General features: G+C 36.4%; 1 protein-coding gene and 1 pseudogene across 12 annotated transcripts in view; both read left to right on the top strand.

Moving 5' to 3' along the window:
* The window catches only part of CDC14B (cell division cycle 14B), a 141,667-nt gene that overhangs the window by 90,895 nt on the left and 27,828 nt on the right, over nucleotides 1-22,944 (top strand). For all 12 annotated transcript variants that reach the window (XM_088838121.1, XM_088838120.1, XM_088838117.1 and 9 more), the window contains 5 exons: nucleotides 3,967-4,043; nucleotides 9,314-9,380; nucleotides 11,912-11,974; nucleotides 15,281-15,368; nucleotides 15,655-15,885. In XM_088838121.1, the coding sequence (XP_088694247.1) occupies nucleotides 3,967-4,043; nucleotides 9,314-9,380; nucleotides 11,912-11,974; nucleotides 15,281-15,368; nucleotides 15,655-15,885 (526 nt within the window). The remainder of the gene's footprint in view (nucleotides 1-3,966; nucleotides 4,044-9,313; nucleotides 9,381-11,911; nucleotides 11,975-15,280; nucleotides 15,369-15,654; nucleotides 15,886-22,944) is intronic.
* Nucleotides 15,893-22,944, top strand: LOC148777400 (small ribosomal subunit protein uS12 pseudogene; annotated as a pseudogene).

Raw genomic sequence — 22,944 nt, 5'->3', positions numbered from 1 at the left:
ACATCTCTGCACTTGCCACATTAAAAAAAAATTTAGCCACTTTCAACAAACTGAAATGATGAGTTGGTAATAGTTTATTGCATTACTTACTGTGTTATCTCTTGGTACCATACAGACTGTGCCAACACTTAGTGACTTAAAACAACTGATATTCTCTCTAACAGTTCCTGTGGGAAATGTATTTGAAAATGGCTAACTTGGGTGTGTCTGCTTCTGGATTCAGCTGGGCTGCAGTTATCTGAAGGCATGACTGGAGTTAGAGGATCCACTACTTAGATGACCCGAGTTACATGCCCGGCAACTAGCACTGGTTGTTGGCAAAGGTCCTCAGTTCCTTGCCACGTGGGCTGCCCTCACAAATAACAGCTTGATTTACTTCGAATGAGGAGTCCTAAAGAAAGCACAGTAAAAGCCACATTTTTATGATCTAGCCTCAGAAGTCACATTCTACCGTTAAATCCATCTGAGCCACCAGGGAAGCTGGTCACTGTTTACAGAGTGGTGACCTGTTCATTAAGGGTGAAAATATCAGGAGATGAATATTGTTGGGGCTGTCTTGGAAGTTAGCTATTACAGTTGTTTAATATCTTGATGTTTTCTATTTTGGGATAGCAACGTGCAGTTAGAGGGACCATTCTGTATATATAGCTTTTCATGAAAATACACCAAAAGAATTTGATAAGCATATAGCTTCCAAATTGCTGGAAATAGAGTGATGCATCATAAAATTGGATTAATTTAGAGTTTACTAATTTGAGGATTAAGGTTAATAATGGAGCTATTTTAAGGATTCTTCTCAAGAATAAATAAATGATAATTCTATTTGGGAAGGGCTTTTGACTAGGGAAGTGGGTATAGAATTAAGAATTATAGATTGTTAGAAAACATTTATTTGATTGTTACATGTTTAGTCCTCTGGGACTGCTATAACACAATACCAGAGACTGGGGAGGCTTATAAATAACAGAAGTTTTTTTCTTACAGTTTTGGAGCCTGAGAGTCCAAGATGGGGCTGACAGCATAGTACAGTGAGGGCTCTCACATGGTGGAAAGGCCTGGGGGTCTCTCTGAAGTCCCTTTTATAAGACACTAATCCCATTCTTGAGGGCTTCACTCATGGCTATCTCAAAGGCCACATCTGCTATTAATACTGCTATCACTTTTGGGAAGTTAGGTTTTAAACATGAATTTTAGATAGGACACAACATTCAGATGATAGCATTATATAACAAACTTACTCCAAATCTGTAAATTTCCTTCAGCTTATCTCATTGTACCTAAAGTCTGTATTTAAAAATTTTATCACTAGGAATTTATGTTTTTTATTTCCATAGGAAAAAATGTTACATTGTTTTTGGGTTCTTTGAACTGAATTTGTATTCACAATTCTTTAATGTATTAGAGGCTGTTTTTGTTTTGAAAGTTAGAAGGAAATAATACCATTGCAATTTTAGTAACTAAAGAAACCAAGGAACTGCAGTCTTGAGTTGGAGGAATTATCTTTAACCAGTGCTTAAGGAGGAGAAGGCAATGGCACCCCACTCCAGTACTCTTGCCTGGAAAATCCCATGGACGGAGGAGCTGGGTAGGCTGCAGTCCATGGGGTCAGACACGACTTTCACTTTTCATTTTCATGCATTGGAGAAGGAAATGGCAACCCACTCCAGTGTTCTTGCCTGGAGAATCCCAGGGATGGGGGAGCCTGGTGGGCTGCCGTCTATGAGGTCACACAGAGTCGGAGACAACTGAAGTGACTTAGCAGCAGCAGCAGTGCTTAAGGAAAATTTTATATAATTTGAGAGAAGATTTTATTAGAAATGATGTATTCATATACAAATACATAAGTGAATCAAATCTTATTCTTACCCTCACTGCCCCCCAAAAAAAGATTTAAAAGATTTTTTTTCTTAGAGTAATATATTAGATAAATATAATGTTGAGTGTGATTATAGATGATTTTGATTAATTAATTCATGGTAGTTTACAACCTTCTATGAGTCAGTATTGCTGTTCTTGAAGGTTTGTCTGAAACTTGATAAGAAAACATTCCTTTGTTTTTGGAGTTGATTGTTCTTTGTGGGTTTATATGCTGCTATAGATAAATACATGTTAGAAGATTCTGTATAGTTGATCATAGTTCTGTATTATTTTTAGAGTAAATGGGGTAAAATCATTTTTAGAAACAGGGTAGACATTTCCATTTATGAGTCTTAAAACAAAATTGATAAAATGCCATCTGGAACCTGACTAGTTTTAAGATATATCCTTCTTTAAATTTCAGAGATTCTTGCTGGATATTTTTCTTAATCCAGTGATGTTTTTATATTTATACCAATGTGTTTTATCAATTATTTTAAAGTTTCCTATTATAAGTAGATTTACGTTTAGCGAATTAAGCATCAAGTCAGAGTCCATACATGATTTATGCATGTGGAGTTACGATGTAACATAACACTTGGGTTCTCACTTCAGAATGTTCACAATTTGGTAGAAGAAACAGCTCATTTATATAAATCTAAGTAATGGAGATTTTAAAAAATTTTCGTTAAATTTTTTTGTGATTTATTTTAACTAGTCAAAATTCAAAGTGTATTTTATCCCAGAGTAAGCTTTCAAATTGAATTGAATTTGGGTGATAATATGTATGCCACATCTGATGCTTGTGGTCTCTCTCACCCCTTGTCTCTATATATGGGTGGAAAATGCCCTGCTGGAAGATTCTGAGTTGGAAAAAGATGTGCCTTTGGATAGAATGAGTCAGAAGTCCTAGGCAAGTTTAGCTGGGGCTGTGGTATGTCTTATTTAAAGGGATACCAGTGGAGCAGGGGAGGAATAGGAGGAGAGAGACTAGTGAAATACTTCTGCAGTACTGGAAATGAGAAAACCGTGGAGCAACAGCTATCAACTGAGAGAAAAGGACTGAAATCATACATATGGCCCATAAACGTCAGGGCAGAAAACAAGCTACTTTAGAAATGCAAAGAGGTCCATCGACTGTGGACCTCAAATGCTAAAAAATCTACTTGAAGTATTCTACCAGTTGAAAACTGAAGCATGACGTAGTTCTGAAGATAAAAGAAGCAAATGACAATAGTAAACAAATGAAGTTTTATAGGAAACCTGTACAGTATTGTAAGTTGTTAAATCTAAATGGATGGAGTTAATCAGCATCTTTGTTCTGCTTTTATGTTCCTCTCATCTGCCTCCCAGTCCAGTCCCAATCCATCCTCTACTGCCATCTCCCACATACTTCTTTACTATCATTTCAGTGTTTTAGAAGGGAGGTGAGGTAAAAGCGTGTGCTTAGTCTAACATTTTGATTTATAAAATCTGTTCTTAAAATTCTACTTCTGGGCATCCCTGATGGCTCAGTGGTAAAGAATCTACTTGACAATGCAGGAGACATGGGTTCAATCCATGATCCAGGAAGATCCCAAATGCCACGGAGCAAGTAAATCTGTGTGCCACAACTATTGAGCCTGTGCTCTAGGACCCCGGAGCCACAAATACTGAGTCTACATGCTGCAAATACCGAAGCCCACGCACCCTGGAGCCTGTGCTCCACAACAAGAGAAGTCACTGCAGTAAGAGGCCTGCACACTGCAGCTAGAGAGTAGCCCCCAATCTTCACAACCAGAAAAAAGCCCGAGCATAGCAGTGAAGACCCAGCACAGCCAAAAAAAATTTTTTTTCATTATTTTAAATGCTATACTTCTCACCATAAAAGGTTGTAAAAAGTTGTTGGTCAGGGCTCTTGTTGCAAGCAACAGAAACCAGCTATGCCAGCAGATCTAAACAAAAGAGAAATTCACTGAGAGGATACTGAGTGACTCGTAGGATCCTTGGGAAAGCCAGAGAACCAGGCTCAGCTGATTGGCTAAAAATTGTACAAAACTTACTTCTCAGGGACAGTACTATATCTTTATTTAGAAGTAAATTGCCTTTTTCTTCTCTCTTCAAATGTAGGTTATATATTTGGGGAAAACTCCAGAAGAAGCATATAGAATATTAATGTTTGGAGATGCAGCCTATATTCCTTTCAGGTAAATATAAGAACATTATGGTAGATTCAGGCCCTTGCCAGAAATGCTGTGGTATGGTTGTAATCATTTTGGGGTGGGTGCAAATAGCACCATAGATCTAGGTTCCTCAGCAGTGACGCTATTGATGTTTTGTTGGGCTTGGGGGGGGGATTGTTGTATGTACTGTAGGATGTTTAACAGCATCACTGTTAAACCACTAGATGTCAGCAATGCCTTCACCCCCAGAAAGTTAATTATGAAAACCAAAAATGTCTCCAGACATTGCCAGATGTCTGTGGTGGTGGTGGTAAATCACTTCTACGTGAGAAATCAGAACCACTCCCACTGTTGAAAATTTGTACTTTGTAATCAGATGAGAATCTTGGAGGTACAGTCTTCAGAACTACCATTTTCCAGTACTGAGACATTTTGGCCTTGAGGAGTTAAGAAATAAGTTTTCTCAATAATTAGAAGTTACTTCTGGGGCAGAAATGAACCCCCTTTTTCTTGGGACACAGCAAGCAGAAATAGGGTGAAGTTGCTAATATAGTACCGCTACTTAAAAATACCAAAACACCTGTGTCGTAAAGGTAATAGATAAGTAATGTTTTTATGTAAGTTAATGACATCCTCATCCTTATCTCAAAGTTATCAGATGATTGTGTTGAAGATGTTTTGAAGAAGAAAAGAGAAAAAAAACTTGTATTTTTCCCTTTAAATCAAAGGAAGTTCCAAAAGTTATTCTACTTGTTTATCAAAATGCTTGACTTAGCTCTATAATTAAATACTTGTGCTTAATGTGTAATAAATGTGTGAAATAATTTTATTCCTTGCATACTGTATTGAGAATTTCAAATATTGCATCATTCTTCCACCTGCAAATTAGTTAATATTTTCAGGATTGCTGCATATACCGCAAATGCCTAATTTTGAAGGCGTGGGCTTGCCTTTAAAGGGTAAGATTATGAACCTGACTTAATTGTGGACAAGTTTGGAAATGAGTGTCCCAAACCTCAGGCAAAATCTGTCTCCTTAAATAACTCTGTAGGACTATTCATGGATTTATTCCATGAATTAGAGATTTTTGTTAGGATAGTCTGCAGAGTTCCGTTGTGTATTGCTCTAAAGGCTATATGTATGTTAGTGATTTAGCCAGTAGAAGAACTGCTTTGGACCCCCAGTATCACTGCCTTTCTTCTTAGCTTGTGTGTCATCTTAAGTATTCTTAGAGACGAGTAGGAAGGGATGAAGGTTATTTTCTAAACTGAAGAGTGCTCGTATTTCTTCTCAACTTATAATAGCAACCATGTACCTCCTTCAGAAGAAGTGAGTATGGCTCCTGAATCATAGATACATTGATACAGTGATAATTTTGTTGTACAGAACTTTTCTTTATAATAGTAATCCTTTATTGTGCCATTCTTAAAGTTTATAAGACAAGAGCCTAAAACGGGAATAAGCTTACACATTTCACATAATTTAAGTAAGGATCCATGAAACATTATTGGTGTAAGGGAAGTTTTACATTAATTTAAATACAGGGGTCAAAATAGAATAAATGTTGTTTACTGCTGTACCTGTGTTTAAAATTATTAAAGTTTGGCATTAAGAAATGTAGTTAGTTGCTCCTGGTTCCAGGAACAAAGATCAGTAATTCTCTAAAACACAGGACTTCACCAAAATCAGTTCAGGTTTGTGAGATTTTAATCTCTTCATTCATAGGTATCATACATTGGTTTTATCTAAAGCGTTGTTTCTCCAGATGTGGACTGTGAACTTTTTGTTACCAGCTTGTGATGAGTACAGGGATAGAGAGTAAGATTTTACAGATTTTTAATGATTTAATAGAGTATGTCTGTGTCTGTGGAATCTAATAATAGGAGAATTTAGACTTGTATTTATGTGTTTTTTCCTTTCATTTTTCTAATACTTCAGTTTTATTTACAAAAATAAGATTATTGCATAATCGTTGGTGTGTAATACCAACGTTGATATGTATTACTGTATTTCACAAAAGTATCAGCCTTTGACTGATTTAAAAATCTGTGCCTCACCACATTTTACTGTTGTAAAAGAACTTACTAATTGAAAGTAAGCAAATGACAGTGAATAAAACTGGATAATATTTTGACAAATTATAGTATAGTCTTTTATCTTTGCCATTGCAAGAGCACAGAACAACTACAGCTGTTAACAAAGTGTTGCTAACAAGGAACTGTGTGAGAATAACATTCATTATAGTTAATTACTTCTTTTATACTCCATAGCAATATTTAATTAGATTTACTTAATGTACACATAATTCTTCAACCACTGAATTTTAAAATGTATGTATACATATATATAATCTCTTAATTATATTAGATATTTTTCTGCCTGTCTAAAAAAAACAGTATAAACTATAGTTGAGCGTTTTTTTAAAACCTTTGATCATAGTTATGAAGAGCATGTGCATCTCCTCTTTGATATTACCTATAATACTCCTTGCTTCTTAATTGACTTTTTTTTTGTCTCTGGTCTTTATTTTCTTGAGAGGTAATATTACAGAGCTGCCAATAGCTTGGCTGTTGACCTCAGACAGATGAGAGTTTGACTCTAAGTTCTGCAACTAATATCTCTGTGGTTCTTTACAAATACAAGGCTTGGTTTCTTAGTCTCTAAATGGGAATGATAGTAATATCATCCTAATGAAGTATGAGGATTAAGTAATATCCTGGATATGAAATACTTGGTGCTTGAGCCCTAGCTAACATTTGTTAAACATTCATGTTTTTTCCTTTTTAAATCCATATATAACTTAGACACAATTAAAAACTCCTTGACTCTTATATGTACAGCACAGTAAACTTCTACATTTGTGTATGTAGGTACCATCCTTTCAAGATACAGAACATTGTCAGTCCCCATAAAGATTCCCTTTTATCCCCTTCCCAAAAGTGTTTCTTATTTTTGAACTTTGTGTAAATGAAATCATAGAGTATACATTTTTGGAGAACTGGGATCTAGTTTTTAAAATATTTATTGTCTGTGAAGTTTATCCTTGTGGTGGCAGGTGTTAGTGGTTTGTCCTATTTTTACTGCTTTAGTAGCCTTCTATTCTATGAATATACCACATTTTATTTGTCCATTTTCCTTTTGATGGATACTTCGATTATTTGCAGTTTTTGGCTATTTTGAGTATAATCTGCTATGAAAATTATTGTTATTTTTTTAAACTAGTATTTGATATTGTTTTGCTGTTTCTAAGCAGTATTCCTTTATTGATTCTCATCTGCTTTTCCAAGTTTGTTAAATTATCTATGACAAGCTTTCATCCCACAAAGGCTTATACCCAGATTGATAGCTGCTGCTATGATGCCATTTTGAAGAAGTATAATTGCTTGGGTGGGAGGAAGGAGATGTGGGTGTGTTTAAAGTTGGAAGTGTTAATGAAATAAACATGAGTGAATGAAGAAAGAGCCTTGTCTATTCCGATAATATGGCAGAACTTTATCCAAGCTCAGATCAAAGCTTGATTAGATCAGGACTTGGCCCACAGGAGGTTATTCACAATTATGTGTTGAATAAATGCTCAAATTGTCACAAAAACTGAATCAACATGCCTTTAACTTGATTGGAAAAGAATTATCAGTAAGTTAGCAATCATAGCTGAGAAAAAATGGTGAAAAACATTAGAATGTGATTTGAGAGTTCATTGTCTTTCTACTGATAATTTTGATTTTGATTTAGACTACACTTTACTTTCCTACCTTAGCTTCTCTATCTTAAAAATATTCCTTATTCCTTAAAACAGTTATTTGTACAGAACATTATGTGTGATCATTTAAGTCAGTGGTTCTTAAACTCCTGGAGGACCCAGCCTCACCCCTAGAACTCTAACTCACAGGTCTGGGGTAGAGGTTGAGAATTAAATCTCTAACAAGTGAGGTTGATGTTGCTGCTGCTTGCCCAGGAAGCATGCTCTGAGAACTAAAGCTGCAGGTCATTCTGTTTTTCTCCTTCCTGAATATTACCAGTAAGCTATTGGTAAAGATCATTTTCTTGGTCACATTGAAACCTTTTCTAGCTTCTGGAAGATCAGCTTTTAAACTCAGAAGCTTATAAAACACAAATGGCATGTTGTAAGGCCTTGTGTCCAGTCCTCAAGAAGGCTAACGTATACTGCAATAATTCTAATGCATTCTGTCTAAAGCTGTCTTAGTTCAAAAAGATACCTTTTTCTTTAATGTTACTATAGTAGTCTATATTCTTAAAGTTTGTACAAAAATTAAACATTTTAAATGTACAGTTTGATTTTTCAGGTAAGTAAATTACTGTGTGAAAACCCAACCAAGGCAGGCAATTAATTATAGTTCCACATAAGGACCAAATAAGTACCATTCTGATTAGGCATAATTGTTTGGCATGCCTAGAATGATCGTAATTTATTTTTATCTTGCTTAATTCTTAAAATTTTCGCTTTGCAATGAAATGACTCAAGGGAGACAAAAGGGAGAAGCAGGTGGGAATGGAGGAGTACCTTATTTTTCTGGACAAAGTCTCAACTGATACTGAGACTTGTGTCACTAGTCTTGTAGTAAGATTCCTGATAGGTACTGATATAGTATTGAGTGGGGCTCTCTCTAACCGTTTAAGCACTTTTCCCAAGCGCAGAGTGACTCTAGTAACAGTCGTTCACTCATTAGTTTTCTGTGGTTTTATCGGTGCTCTTGTCCTTTAAGAACCAGAAAAAAATTATCCAGTTAAATTGTTAAAACTCATAAAAGCGTAATGAGAGAAGCAAAATACTCTTTAGCCTGCACCTGTTATTTCAAATACTCTCTTGATCTCCACTTTCTTTTGGTACGTGGGTGTAGATACGCACATACGCATGTATGTACAGAATCAAAAAGCAGTCTTCCCTGCTAACAATTTGACATGGTATTTGAAGAACAAATTCAAATGTCTTATCTTTTTGAGAGGAGGAGTACATACTATTGAGAAGTTGAACTCAAAAAGGAACTTTTGAAACTGAACTATTAAAGCCAAGAACAGTCTAGGGAGATCATTTGAAATTAGAATGTGGTCATTATTGATCCACATCTATAAAACAGTATCTACTGGAATAGGTAGAAGGTACAATGAAATATATAACAGTGACTTATCCTTTATTTAAAAACCAAAAGGCAAGAATTTTTTTTCTTTTGAGACTGAATATGTGTTTGATTTTCAATCAACTTTGTCTTGAGATAAGTGTGCAGCAGAAAATTAAGTTAACTGAGCTATGTACTTCAATACTTTTGGAATTTCAGAGATGCTGCCTATGGAAGTTGCAATTTCTTCATTACACTTCTTGACTGTTTTTATGCAGTAAAGAAGGTAAGTGACTCATAGGATGAGCCTGGTGTTGTGCTGGAGAACTTAAATACAGTACAAGGAAGACAGGCCTTCTCCAAAGACCTTCTAAGATGTGTATGATGTCAGAGGTATCCCATTTCCCTGCCAACATTAGAGTGACGCTAAATTAGAAAACAAATTATTCTGAATCTGAGTGCTTCTCTGTGTAAGTTGAGGGAAAAGCCACTTGAACACAGGGGATGTTAAGAAACAGTTATGTAATTAGGTTCTAAATTCAGAATTGGTTTTGAATGCATTGTGATGTCAAAGAAAAACAAAAAGTAAATAGATTGCTGGTATCTGAGTTCTCTTTGATTTACGTATTTTATGAGTCTGATTGCCACTAATTCTGTTTACAACAGATATTTCTGTAACACATTGTTAAACACTTCGTTTTTGTATCTTCAAGAATTCAATTTCTAGTTTAACAGAAGTATTTGAATAGCCCATTAGTTTGTTACTAGCTTTTATATAAAAAACTAAGTAGGTCATTACTGCTTTCTCAAAGCTATTTAAAAATAACTCCTGTGTTTTATAACGAAGGCTACTTGCTGTCTTTGACTTCACGGGATAGCTTCCTATCACATTCTAAATGAATAGGGTCCCCTGAAACCAGGTGATGCAGCAGACCCTGATTATAACACTCACTCCCTCCAGTGTAGTTTTTGAATATCAGGACAGTACAGGAAACTAGAATTGTTAAGCAGTCGCCCTTGGATCAAATAAGCTTTCAACAACATCTAAAGTTTTGTGTGACTTGTATTTTCAGAGGGAGAAGGAACCCAAGTTTACTGTCATATATGATGAAACATTGTGGCTTTCTGAGAATTTTGACAGAAATTTCATGGGTTAAGCTGAGAGACCTAGTTAGTATACAGATTCAGAGGTTATTTAGTATACCTTTTGTCCTGTAATAAGACAGTGAGGATGGACCTTAATTTTGGGGATTTGAGTCCAGTGACTCTGGAATAAGGAGCTGATGGAGGTTGCCACACACTCTGAGATAGTTCCATGAGGCCTCAATTTAGGCACTTAATGGGCAGAGGATGCCATCAGGAGATGGACAGTAGGTATAAATGACCCCTCCCAGTTACAGTTACAGTTCTTGCCAGTTGGACCCTAGGAAGTTGATAATGCAGGCAGGCATACTTGTCCTTGATCCTAGGATCCTAGAACTCCCTTCTCTCCAGTCCCACAACCTTATATATTTGAAGAAAAAAAGAAGAAGACACACTTATGAGGGCTTTGGTGATGATCTGCTATAACGTTGGCTTCGTGTTTTTTTTAAATCAGATGTTATATACAAAGTTTAATCAGCTGTAACTATAGATCAAAGATTACTTTTTTATACTGCGTTTTAATTTTTTTTGAGACAACAGCTTATTTTTCCATTTAAAGATTTTTATTTGTGACTGATTTTGAATATTATTGTTTGAAATATTTATAAATATAATTATTATATCTTGATTTTAGTGCTACTTTTTAAAAAACTACTGCTGTAATAAGATCTCCTTATGAAATTCAAAGACTAGAAATCCCCTGCAGACTGATAACTTTATTGTATCATTCTGTTAGGAATAGCTCTAGTCCAAATATGATATATATTGTTTCGAATTCAAAAGAAAATTCATCTTAGTTTTGGTCTTGGAATTAGGATTTAAACAACTATATTTTATAAAATACAATTTTTGTTGTTGTTTGGTATTGTAGCCTTATTTCTCATTCATATTTCAATAGTTTATATTTTGTAGACTGTTTTGCAGAATCACCCCTTTTCAACCAAGAATAACTTCTTGAGCAAGAATTGTTACTTACATACTGTCTGTCTTAGTAAGCAGGGAGAATGGTTGTCAGAAGCCACCAGATTGTCCTTGTCTCAAAAATTAGTTACTCTGCTTACTTTGCTTAGCGCACTCTTCTTCGTGCAACTCAGAGTGAGGCTACAGAAAGGACAATTCATGTATTTATTCCTTATTGAAAAAAATTTTTTCCCTCAAAAAATTTGAATTTTAGTGTTTGTCTCAGGGCTGTCTGTAGTATCAGAAATACTAATCTTTTAATTCAAGACTGTTCAGAAGAATTTGAAAGTGAAGATATGTATAAAGTGTGAGATTTGTTTGATATAAACTAACCTATGGTTTCTTCCCTTTGTTATTATTTGTTTAGCAACCATTGGGTTATGCATTATACTTGAAGCCTGAATGGTGTTCATCTAATAAACTAGTAGGGTTACTTTGAAGGCTTGATAATTTAGATCTTGCATGGGTAGGATGATTAATGAAGGGAAATGGAAAAGAAAATCTCATTAAAACATATATTATTGTAACTGATGTTTCTGATGATAGAAATCTTCAAAAGACATAGCCCACCTCCTTTGAAAGCTATTCCATGGAACATAATCTAAATACAATGCTTTTCAAGGGTGGCTTCTGATACTTACTATTAAGAATTTGGATTGAAAATTGTTTCCTTATTTGCATCTTTATTCTTAAAAGCTTTCCTTTGGATTTTAGGCAATGCAGTATGGCTTCTTTAATTTCAACTCATTTAACCTGGATGAATATGAATACTATGAAGTAAGTTTTCAAAGATACTGTTTTTAGCTCTTTTTTATATATGTTTTACTTCCAGAAGTAACACTCTTATTTTTTGAAAAAAAATTGAACAGTTTAGATGTATATAGAGTTAAAGTCATTTGTCTCTTGTTTCTGCAGTCCTAGTTCTTATTGAGTTTTTGCACTTGTTACATCCTTTTGGAGTGAGTAAGTGTGCTCCTAGGCATTTTTCTTTAATTTTTAGTTAAAAATGTTTTGTAAGTATTGATGACTTTAATAGAGTGAATTAGATGAGATAATGTTTATGAAATCCTTAGCATAGGATCTGATGAAATAAATAGCCAGTATACATCTAATTACCTCTGGAAAACATGTGTATTTGTCAGAACCTTTTGTTTATACGAAGTCAAGACATTTTTGGATGCAGATTACAAAAAGTAAACACAAATGGCTTAAATAAAATGTGGAAATTTATTTTACATAAAAAAAATATCCAGGAGCAAGTGTAACTTCATGCATACCAGATTCAGGTATTCAAACACTTATGAGAAATTGAGCTGAAACCGGTTTTGTTCCAAGGCCAGTTTTCCCCATAAGCAGCAACTATATAAGAATTTTCCTAGGTAAAATAACCGAATTACTTAGGTATAGTTTGAATAGCAACAGCAGTCAGCTCTATTTTCCAAAGGTTGACTATTGTAGCCAAAAAAATAAAAAACTATTAAATAAAAGTTATTAGGACCAAAAGTTAATTAACTATAATGTCCGTTGGATAAAGATGACTGCCAACAGCTTTGATTTACCCTTTTGATTTACTAAGCTTACTGGAAAAGAATGTTCATAGCTCCAGCAGAAGACTCACCAGTTCCTCTCATTGGCTTGGCTTAGATCAAGCTGTGAACCAAGCTGTGATTTTGGTGAGGGTAGGGGATGAGTGGGTGCAGAATACTTTGATCATCCCAGGAGCTGAAATTGGGTCAGCCTTATCAAATTATACAGACCAAAAAGAAGGGTGGTACATAGAGAGGAGAGAGGCAAAACCACAGTTGTCTTTTATGTTTTTTTAAGGTAGTGTATTTTTTTTTAAAGAAAGAATAATTTGATTCTCCCATTCTACCCTCCAAGTAGATAATGGGTAAGATGTTACGCTAAATGTCTTTTTCAGCCAAGAATACTTGTGGAATCTTGGTTTGTTTGTTTTTTTTTCTATCCTGCTATAGTTATCTTGAGCAGACAGTCTCACTAATAATAGAGTGATTCCACAGACAACACTCTATTCGGCAGCATCTTAAATCCTCAGATAACTATTCTTTAAGTTTCTAAAGTAGCTATTATTTTAAACTCCTAGGTATAATTGAACAATTTTCTTGATGAATTGGATTAATAGGTACTGCTGATCATTGGTACATCATGTGATGGTACCAAAGATGTAAAAGCATATTGTGTGATTCATTAGGCCAACTCTGCCTTTACTTCTCTGTAATAGCTATATGTTTATAAAGTACAATATACATTTACCGTCTTAATTACTGAATATAGTTGAATTATTAACACCATTTTTTTTACTTCCCCTTATGAAAATTGAGCGACTTTCACTTTATCAAAATTAAACATTTAAAATAAAATACACTTTCTCTTTTTAGATAAGCAAGATTAATAAAAACACCAGTTAGTGTTCCCTCAGTGTTACTTGTCTTTTACTAAGGAGTAAGTGCTAATTAGCTTCCTTCCCACCAATGCAGAAATTGCAGCATTGCAGTGGAGTAGTAGGGTCACCAACAAATGTCATTTACTTAGAATTTGCGTTGAGACACGGGGAACTGTTAAGTAGCTACAGACCATAATGGTAGCTTTGTTTAGTCTCTGTGAAAGTCGCTCAGTCATGTCCGACTCTGTGAGTCCATTGAGTTCTCCAGGCCACTGGAGTGGGTAGCCGTTCCCTTCTTCAGGGGGTCTTCCCAACCCAGGGATTGAACCCAGGTCTCCTGCATTGCAGGCTGATTCTTTACCAGCTGAGCCACCAGGGAAGCCCTCAGTCTCTATATTTAGAAATTTTGGATTGGTGGTTTTCATTGATTCCATGATGCCCATTTTTTCCTGTTTTAACTTTTCAGAATTTAGGATACATCTTACAGTATATGATACTTGTGATTTAAAGAAATGTAATCACACATTTCTCATTTTAAAACTCTTTATTTTACTTCAAAGTCAGAACATCTGGCAACGCTTGTCCTCATTCTTACTTATATTTTTTAGCCTGAAATGAACATGGGCTCATCAGTACCCTTGACTTATAACTAAGTCAGGTAAATCAGTTTTGGGTTACTTGCCTGACCTGTAGATCTTAAGGCAACTCTTGATTTTTTTTTCTTGCCTATTCTTAGGTAGATGAAAACATACTCCAGTTGTAAAGCTGTTTGAACTTGTGTTTATGTTCTCTCCTTCCCCACTATCGATTGTCTCCTACTTTCTGCTTAAGTCTCTTGGTAGCCATCTCTATTGTTATTAAATTTGAACTTTATCTTAGAATAATTGTGTAATTCAATCCAAAAGACTTAATAACAGGAAGTAAAGTGTTTTAAATTTCAGTTTAGATGTGATCTCTGTATTCTTATGATTTTACGTTTTCTGGTGAATTTTAGTCAAGTTTCACTGATTTCTCTAATTAAATAGGCAGCAAAATGATGGAAAGGTGCCTCTGTAGAAATAAAAAGTAAATATTGAGAAACCAGGACCCTAAATTGATTTTTTTTTCTTCTTTATTTAAGAAGTCAAGATTGCCCACATTGGAAGCCAATTAGTAATTCAGGAAAACAGGGAAGTTTCCATATCCCTCATGATAGAAAATTTGGTTTTCTTACGGATTAGCAGCAACTACATAAGAATTTACTTGGATAATATAAAGTATTTAGTCATAGTCTGGATAGCAGCAGCAGTCACCTGTATTTTCCAGAGGCTGACTATTGTAGGAAATAAAAATGCTGTTAAGTGAAAGTTATTAGGACCAGAGTTAACTAACTATAGTTGTCTCTTGGTATCCATTGGGGATTGGTCCCAGGCCCACTGTTGGGATCAGAATCCACAGATGTTCAAGTTTCATAGTCAGCCTTCCAAATCCACAGATGCAAAACCCACAGATATTGAGGGCTGACTGTATTCCCTGGGAGTATTCATAACAGGATAAATTTTAGTTTCCTGTCTCATGGTCATTTGTAAACAGCTTTTGTGCTAAAGGAAATGGATTTGAAGTCCTTAAGATACCCACTATTGAAAGGGACATGGAGAGGAGATTAAATATAAAAATGAATTGTGCTCTTCCCTTTGCAGAAAGCAGAAAATGGAGATTTAAATTGGATAATACCAGACCGATTTCTTGCCTTCTGTGGACCTCATTCAAGAACCAAACTTGAAAGTGGTATGCAAAAATATGACACCAGTACAGTTTTGTTATTAAAAGTAACCATCCGGTATTTTCTTTTAAAAGAGGCCAAAGGTCTGCTCTCATAATTAAATGTACTCTTAAACATTTTATCCCATCATTCTTCCTGGATTTTAATTTTTAAATTTATTTTTTTCATAGTTATAATCAAATTGGTATTCAGTCCCCAGTCCAGATACTGTTTCCATGCAGTTACAAGTGATACTGTTATCCATTGTTTCCTTTCTGCATTTTACAAAATCTGGTGAATTTCTTTATGTAGGTTACCATCAGCATTCTCCTGAGGCTTATATTCCATATTTTAAGAATCACAACGTTACTACAGTTATTCGTCTGAATAAAAGGATGTATGATGCCAAACGCTTTACAAATGCTGGTTTCGATCACTATGATCTTTTCTTTGCGGATGGCAGCACCCCTACTGATGCCATCGTTAAGGAATTTCTGGATATTTGTGAAAATGCAGAGGGTGCCATTGCTGTACACTGTAAAGGTATGTTTCTAGTGCTGGTTAAAGAGTGGTGGACATGTAGATATATGTGTATAAAAACACACCATACTCATTTAGATGATATGCAAGGACACATGCAGATGCCTTTGTTTTAAAGAGTGCTTTTTTTTCCTTTTGTGGTTTGCTTTTTTTCTCAAAACTACTTTATTGAGGTATTGGCATAAAAAAGCTGTCCATATAAAGAACGCCTTTATTTATTTTTGTTGGCTGCTCTGGGTCTTCGTTGCAGTGTGCCAGCTTCTCTCTGGTTGTGGCGTGTGGGCTCTCTGGTTGTGTTGTGCAGGCTGTGGCGTTCACAGGCCCAATAGTTGTGGCTTGTGGACTTAGTTGATCTGTGACATGTGGGATCTTAGTTCTCCAGCCAGGGGTCAAACCCGCATACCCTGCTTTGGAAAGTGGATTCTTAACTATTGGACGATCAGGGAAGTCCCGAAGAATGCTTTTAAATCCCCAATTTCATATGGAAAGTATAATAAATTAAGTTGTATTCATGGGTAACCCTACAAAGGCTTATCACATTCATTTATTCATTAAATGTCTATTCAGTGCCTGCTTTGGTAGGTTCTGGCATGTGTCAGTGAGCAGAGCAAACTCCAAGAACTTATCTTTTGGACTTTGTTTCCTAACAAGTTGCTATGTTTTCAGTAACTAGAACAGTGCTTGGTACTTAATAAGTATTTATTGAACAAGTGTGTGGATATACTAGGATTTATTAAACTTTTCTTTTTTGGTTATTCAACTAAGAAGACAAGGAATATATTTTTTGTTCAGAAAAATCCAACATTGGAGAAAAGAAAAACTAAACAGCAAACCCTGGAGCATATAAGAAATCTAATTACTGGAGTTCTCACATTATCAGATTCAAATTTTCAGTTTTCACTGAAAATTCAGTTTTCACCAAAAAATCTCAAGGACTGCCAAGAAACATGAAAGGATAGCTCATTCAAAGGGAAAAATTAATCAACAGAAACTGTCCCAAAGAAAGACCAGAGGGTGAACTTATTAGACAAAGGTGTTAAAACAAATGTGTTTTTTTGTTGTTGTTGCCACATGGCATGAGAGTATCCCTGATCAGGGATTGAACCTATGCCCCCTTGCAGTGGAAGCATGGAATCTTAGCCAGTGGACTGCCAGAGAACTCCTAAAACAACTGTCTTAAAGGTGCTCAAGGAGGTAAAAGAAAATGTGCACAAAATCAAGAAAACAATGTATGAATCAAATTAAAATATCAACAGGAGAGACAAAGCATTAAAAGGAAAAAGGAAATTCTGGAACTGAAATGAAAAATTTACTGATGAGATTCACAAGCAGACATAAGCAGGCAGAAGGAAAAATTTACTGATGGGATTCACAAGCAGACATAAGCAGGCAGAAGGAAACTTAAAGACAGAATAATTGAAATGATCAGGCCTGAGGAACAACAACATCAAAAAGACTGAAATGGGAACCAAGCCTAAGGGACTCTGAGACACCATGAAGTAAGCCAGTGTATGGATTTTGGGAATCCCAAAGGGACAAGAGAATGAAACAGAGAGATTATTTGAAGAATTAATGGCTGAAAACTTCCCAAATGTGATTAAAGACATGAATGTAAACATCAGAAAGCCCAACAAACTCCAAGCATGAAAAACTCAGACCTACATCAAGATGCAGTCAGTCAATGTTAAGCCAAAGAGAACCCTGAAAGTAACAGAAGAGAATCAACTTATGATATACAAAGGATCCCAGTAAGATTATCAGTATATTTCTCATCAGAGACTTTGGAGGCCAGAGGGCAGTAGGTTGCTATGTTTAAAGTGCTGAAGGAAAAAGAGTGTCAACCATAAATCCTGTGTCTGGCACAACTGTCCTTCAAAAATAATGGAGAATTTAAGATATCTAGATTACTGAAAGCTGAGGGAATTTGCTGCCGTTGAAGAAGACTCTTGAGAGTCCCTTGGACTGCAAGGAGATCCAACCAGTCCATTCTAAAGGAGATCAATCCTGGGTGTTCATTGGAAGGACTGATGCTAAAGCTGAAACTGCAGTACTTTGGCCACCTCATGTGACGAGTTGACTCACTGGAAAAGAGTCTGATGCTAGGAGGGATTGGGGATGGGAGGAGAAGGGGACGACAGAGAATGAGATGGCTGGATGGCATCACCGACTCTGTGGACATGAGTTTGAGTGAACTCCAGGAGTTGGTGATGGACAGGGAGGCCTGGCGTGCTGTGATTCATGGGGTCGCGGAGAGTCAGACACGACTGAGTGACTGAACTGAACTGAACTGAACTGAGGCTTGCCTTGCAGGAAATGGTAAAGGTCAAGTGAAAGGACTCTAGACAGTCACTCAGTGCTGTATAAAGAAATTAAAATCTCTGTGAAAGTAAGTACGTGAACGGTTATAAAGGCTATTACTATTGTAACTTTGGTTGTAAACGCTCCAGTCAAAAGACAGAAATTGGAAGAATGGCTTAAAAAAATTATCTATATGCTCTCTAGAAGATACTAAGTTTAGATGCAAAGACACAAAGAGATTGAAAGTGAAAGGATGAAAAATTTCGTGTAGATTGTAACCAAAAGAGAGAAGTGATTGTGAGACAAAATAGACTTAAGAAAGATTACAAGAGACAAGAATGTTATATATTAACAAAGGTTTCAATAGAGCAAGAATATATATATATATATATAACAATTATGAACTTTTTACATGCCTAAACATGTATTTTGAACAGATGTTAGAGGGAAAAATTGACAGACTTGAAGGAGAAAACAGTTGTACGGTAATAGTTGGAAATTTAAAGATCCCACCTTCAACAATGTTTGGGATGGTCAGACAGAAGATAACGAAATAGAGGACTTGAACAGCACAGCAAACCATCTATATCTAATAGACTTATACAGAACTCTTTGCCCACCAATCAACAGAATATAATTTGTCTCAAGTATACTTGGGACATAGCAGTAGTGATTGCACAGCAATGTTAATTTGTTAATGATGCTGTCTCTGCCTTTTAAAGTGGTTAAAATGATCACCAGAAACTGAACCCAAAGAGACATAGATCTTTGAATTAAAAAATTTTAAATGACTGTCTTAAAAATGCTCCGTGAGATCTTTTGCTTAGGTCTGTGGCGCCATCAGGATGGACAAATGTTGCAGTCTTCATACTGCTGGGAAGCTCCATAGCCATCACAAGTGGCATGATAGACAGTCCAAGAAAGCCTATTAGGACCGAAGACCAGTCCTTTTGGAGGCATTTCTCATGCAAAGGGAATTGTGACAGAAGAAGTAGGGGTTGAAGCCAGACAGCCAGATTCAGCCATCAGGAAGTGTTATCAGGTTTAGCGAATCAAGAATGACAAAATAATCACAGCGTTTCTTGTTTGAATGTTTCTGAGGAAAATGATTAAGTTCTAGTCGCTGGATTTGGTTGCAAAGGTCATGCTGTTGGTGACATTCCTGGAATCTGCTTTAAGGTTGTCAGAGTAGCCAGTGTCTCTCTTTTGGTATTATAAAAAGGCTAAAAGGAAAGACCAAGATCATAAGTTTTGATGGTGAAATCATGATAGTAATAAATTTTCATATCACCTACCCCAAAAGAAACCTCAGTGAGCTAAACAGAATCATAGAGAAGTAATTGAAATCAGGAAAATGATTCATAAACAAAAATCCATTCAAATGATAAAGTTTATATTAGGCATATTTTGCCAGAATCTAAAAAATAAGATCCAACTTTGGTTATTTCATTTTTTTCCAATTATAATAAGTAGTTGAGGTGATTTTCAGCTGAAATACACAGGATAGCCACCACCATAAAGAATTATCTCACTCCAAATGTCAATAGTGCTGAGGTTGGGAAACTCTGAAGTTCACTGCTGACCAGTTAAAAATCTGAAGAGGATTTGATATGATAAGATCTTTGGTGAAGAAAACTGATGATGATGTAAAGGTTGGATTATCAGGGGAAAGTAAGATTCATTGGGCAGTGTATTGATTTTCTCTAAGTACTATAACAGAATACTAAACAACAAAAAATTTATTTTCTTATGATTTGAGAGTTGCCTGACTAGCTCAGTCAGTAGAGCATGAGACTTACTTTCTCACAGTTTTAGAGGCTAGAAGTTGAAGATGAAAGTGCTGATTTCTGGTGAGGCCTTTCTTCCTGGCTTATAGCCAGCTGCCTTTTCTTTGTCTTCTTCATATAGTCAGTCCTGGTATCTCTTCCTCTCTTATAAGAAAGCATACAAATCCTGTTGGATTAGGTGCCCCTCTCACTCCATGACCTTATTTAACCTTAATTTCCTCTGCAAAGGCCCTTTTTCCAGAAGCAGTCTTATTGGGAGTTAAGGACTTCAACATCTGGATTTGGGGAGGCACAGTTTAGTCCATCACATTCTGTTCTCTGGGCACCCAGTATTCATTTAAGGTAAAATGCATTCACTCTTTTCCAACAGTCCCCAAAGTCTTAACCCATTACAGTATCAATTCCACGTGTAAAGTCTCATCTAAATATCTCCTGAATCATGGTTGACACTTCAGGTATGATTTATCCTCAGGCAAATTACTCTCTGTCTGTGAACCTCTGAAACCAGACAAGTTATGTACTTATAAAGTGAAATAATGTAATGGGCATAGGATAGATATTCCTATTCCCAGTGAGAGAAATCAGAAAGTAGTGACAGGTCCCAGGCAAGTTCATATCCTAGCAAAGCAAATGCCATTGGATCGTTAAGTTAGGCTCTTTAGCCCCTTTCTCTGTTCAACAGGTCCACTGGGATGGCAGTACCATCCCCTTGGGCCCAAGGTGGCAGCCCTGCCCCTGTGGCTATGGCAGGGGCAGCCTGGCCTGCTGAAACTATGCAGGAGGCCCTGCTCTATGCTAGGAGTAGACAGCCTTGATCTCTGGGCCTGTGGTTATATTGGCAGCCAGGCTGACCTCTGCATCACCTTTAGAGTCATACTAACCTTCTCTTGACGGATGGGCCTTATTTGCAGCCAGTTACTTCTGTTGTCCAGTCCTATGGAATCCCTGAAACCTAAAAAAAAAGCCTTCCTTTATTTCATCCTATTTAGCCCTATTTCATCCTCCCCTTTAGTCCAAACTGGCAGTGTGTCTTCTACTGTAATCCTGTCAGTGTTTTCGGCTTCTGCTGAGATGGTTTTTAATTACCCATGATTGAATCCATGGGTAAGATTGTTATGGAATTTATTTTTTAATCTTACGCTTGGTATCCAGAATACACTTTTTCTCTATTTTCAGATTGACTAGGCCTAGAGTTTTCTAGGGTCGCATAGAGTCGGACACAACTGAAGCGACTTAGCAGCAGCAGCAGAGTTTTCTAAATGTTTAGTTTGTCATTCCTTTTTGCTTAACTATTACTTCTTCGATTCATCTCTTTCTCCTCATGTCAGTCAGGAGAAACCAAGCTGGACCTTCAACACTTTGCTTATGAATTTAAATCTACTGTGTTAAATGTCCAAGGGCATCACTCAGAAGTTCTGTCTCCCACAAAGCACTAGAACACAATTCAGCCAGGTGGTTTCTGGGTTTTTTTTTGCCACTTTCTAATAAGAATTGCTTTTCTTTCAGTTTCCACGTGAGTCTGCACTGGAATCTCCATTAATGTCCATATTCCTCCTACCAACAGTCTCTTCAAGGCAGTCTAGGTTTTTTCTATTATGTCCTTAAAACTCTCCTGGTCTTTACAGTCCCAATGCCAAAGTCACGTCCACATTTTTACATAGTGTTTGAGTAGTACGATACTTCACAGTACCAAAATCTGTGTTAGAGTTTCCCAGAGAAATAGAACTAGTAATATATGCACATATTGAGAAGGAGATTTATTATAAGGAACTGGCTTTTGGGAATATATTGGCTGGTGAGTATAAAAGCTGCAGTGTGGACTGGCAGACTGGAGACCCAGGAGAACCAGTGGTGCAGTTGAAGTCTAAAGCCTGTCTGGTAGAAAATTCCCTCTAACTTTGTTGTTGTTCAGTTGCTCAGTCATGTCGGACTCGTTGCAACCCCACGGACTAGAGCGCGCCAGGCCTCCCTGTCCTTCACCATCTTCTGGAGCTTGCTCCAACTCATGTCCATTGAATCAGTGATGCCATCTAACCATCTCGTCCTCGGTTGCCCCCTTCTTCTCCTGCCTTCAATCTTTCCCAGTATCAGGGTCTTTTCTAATGAGTTGGCTCTTCACATCAAGTGGCCGAAATATTGGAGCTTCAGCTTCAGCATCAGTCCTTCCAATGAATATTCAGGGTTGATTTCTTTTAGGATTGACTGGTTTGATCTCCTTGCAGTCCAGGGGACTCTCAAGAGTCTTCTCCAGCACTGCAGTTCAAAAGCATCAATTCTTTGGCACTCAGCCTTTTTTATAGTCCAACTGTCACATCCATACATGACTACTGGAAAAAACGTAGCTTTGACTATACAGACCTTTGTTGACAATGTCTCTGCTTTGGGAGGTGGATATTTTGTTCTTTTCAGACTTTCAACTGATTGGATGAGGCCTACCCACAGTATGGAGGGCAGTCTGCTTACTCAGAATATACCAATCTCATCCAACTACACCTGCCAAATTGACACTTAGAATTAATTCATCACAGGAGGTAATGGTACTAGTCTAGATGACAGTAAAGAAGGACAACAGGAATAGAGTTGGGGGAAAAGTCCATGTGCAAATATGTATAAAAGTAGAGTAGAAAAAAACGTTGGATGAGGGAGAAAGTACAAGATTTTAAGCTTATATTTTTAGAAAGATGATGGTATTATTAACTGAAAACCCAGAGTGTAAAACACTGTTACTGAGAATTATCTCTTAGAAAGTGGATTTCAGTCTTGGTTAAACATAGAATCATGTGGGAGATTTTAGGAATCTCTGTTTCTAGACTGCATCACATACCACTTAAAGCTTTCTAGTTGGTTGTACTGTACATCAAAACATGAGAAGCATTGTTGAGAGGAGCAGAATTCTGGGAAGCTTTAAAAAAAAAAATTCTACCTGCCCAGCAAAATTCTGGAGCAGATGAGACCAGGTCTCATTGGTTTGTTTCTT

Source organism: Moschus berezovskii, chromosome 7, assembly GCF_049115385.1.
Source record: "Moschus berezovskii isolate FMDL1 chromosome 7, NW_MosBer_1.0, whole genome shotgun sequence".
Taxonomy (NCBI): domain Eukaryota; kingdom Metazoa; phylum Chordata; class Mammalia; order Artiodactyla; family Moschidae; genus Moschus; species Moschus berezovskii.
Note: the sequence above shows the minus strand (reverse complement) of the source record. Positions and strands in the feature narration are given on the sequence as shown.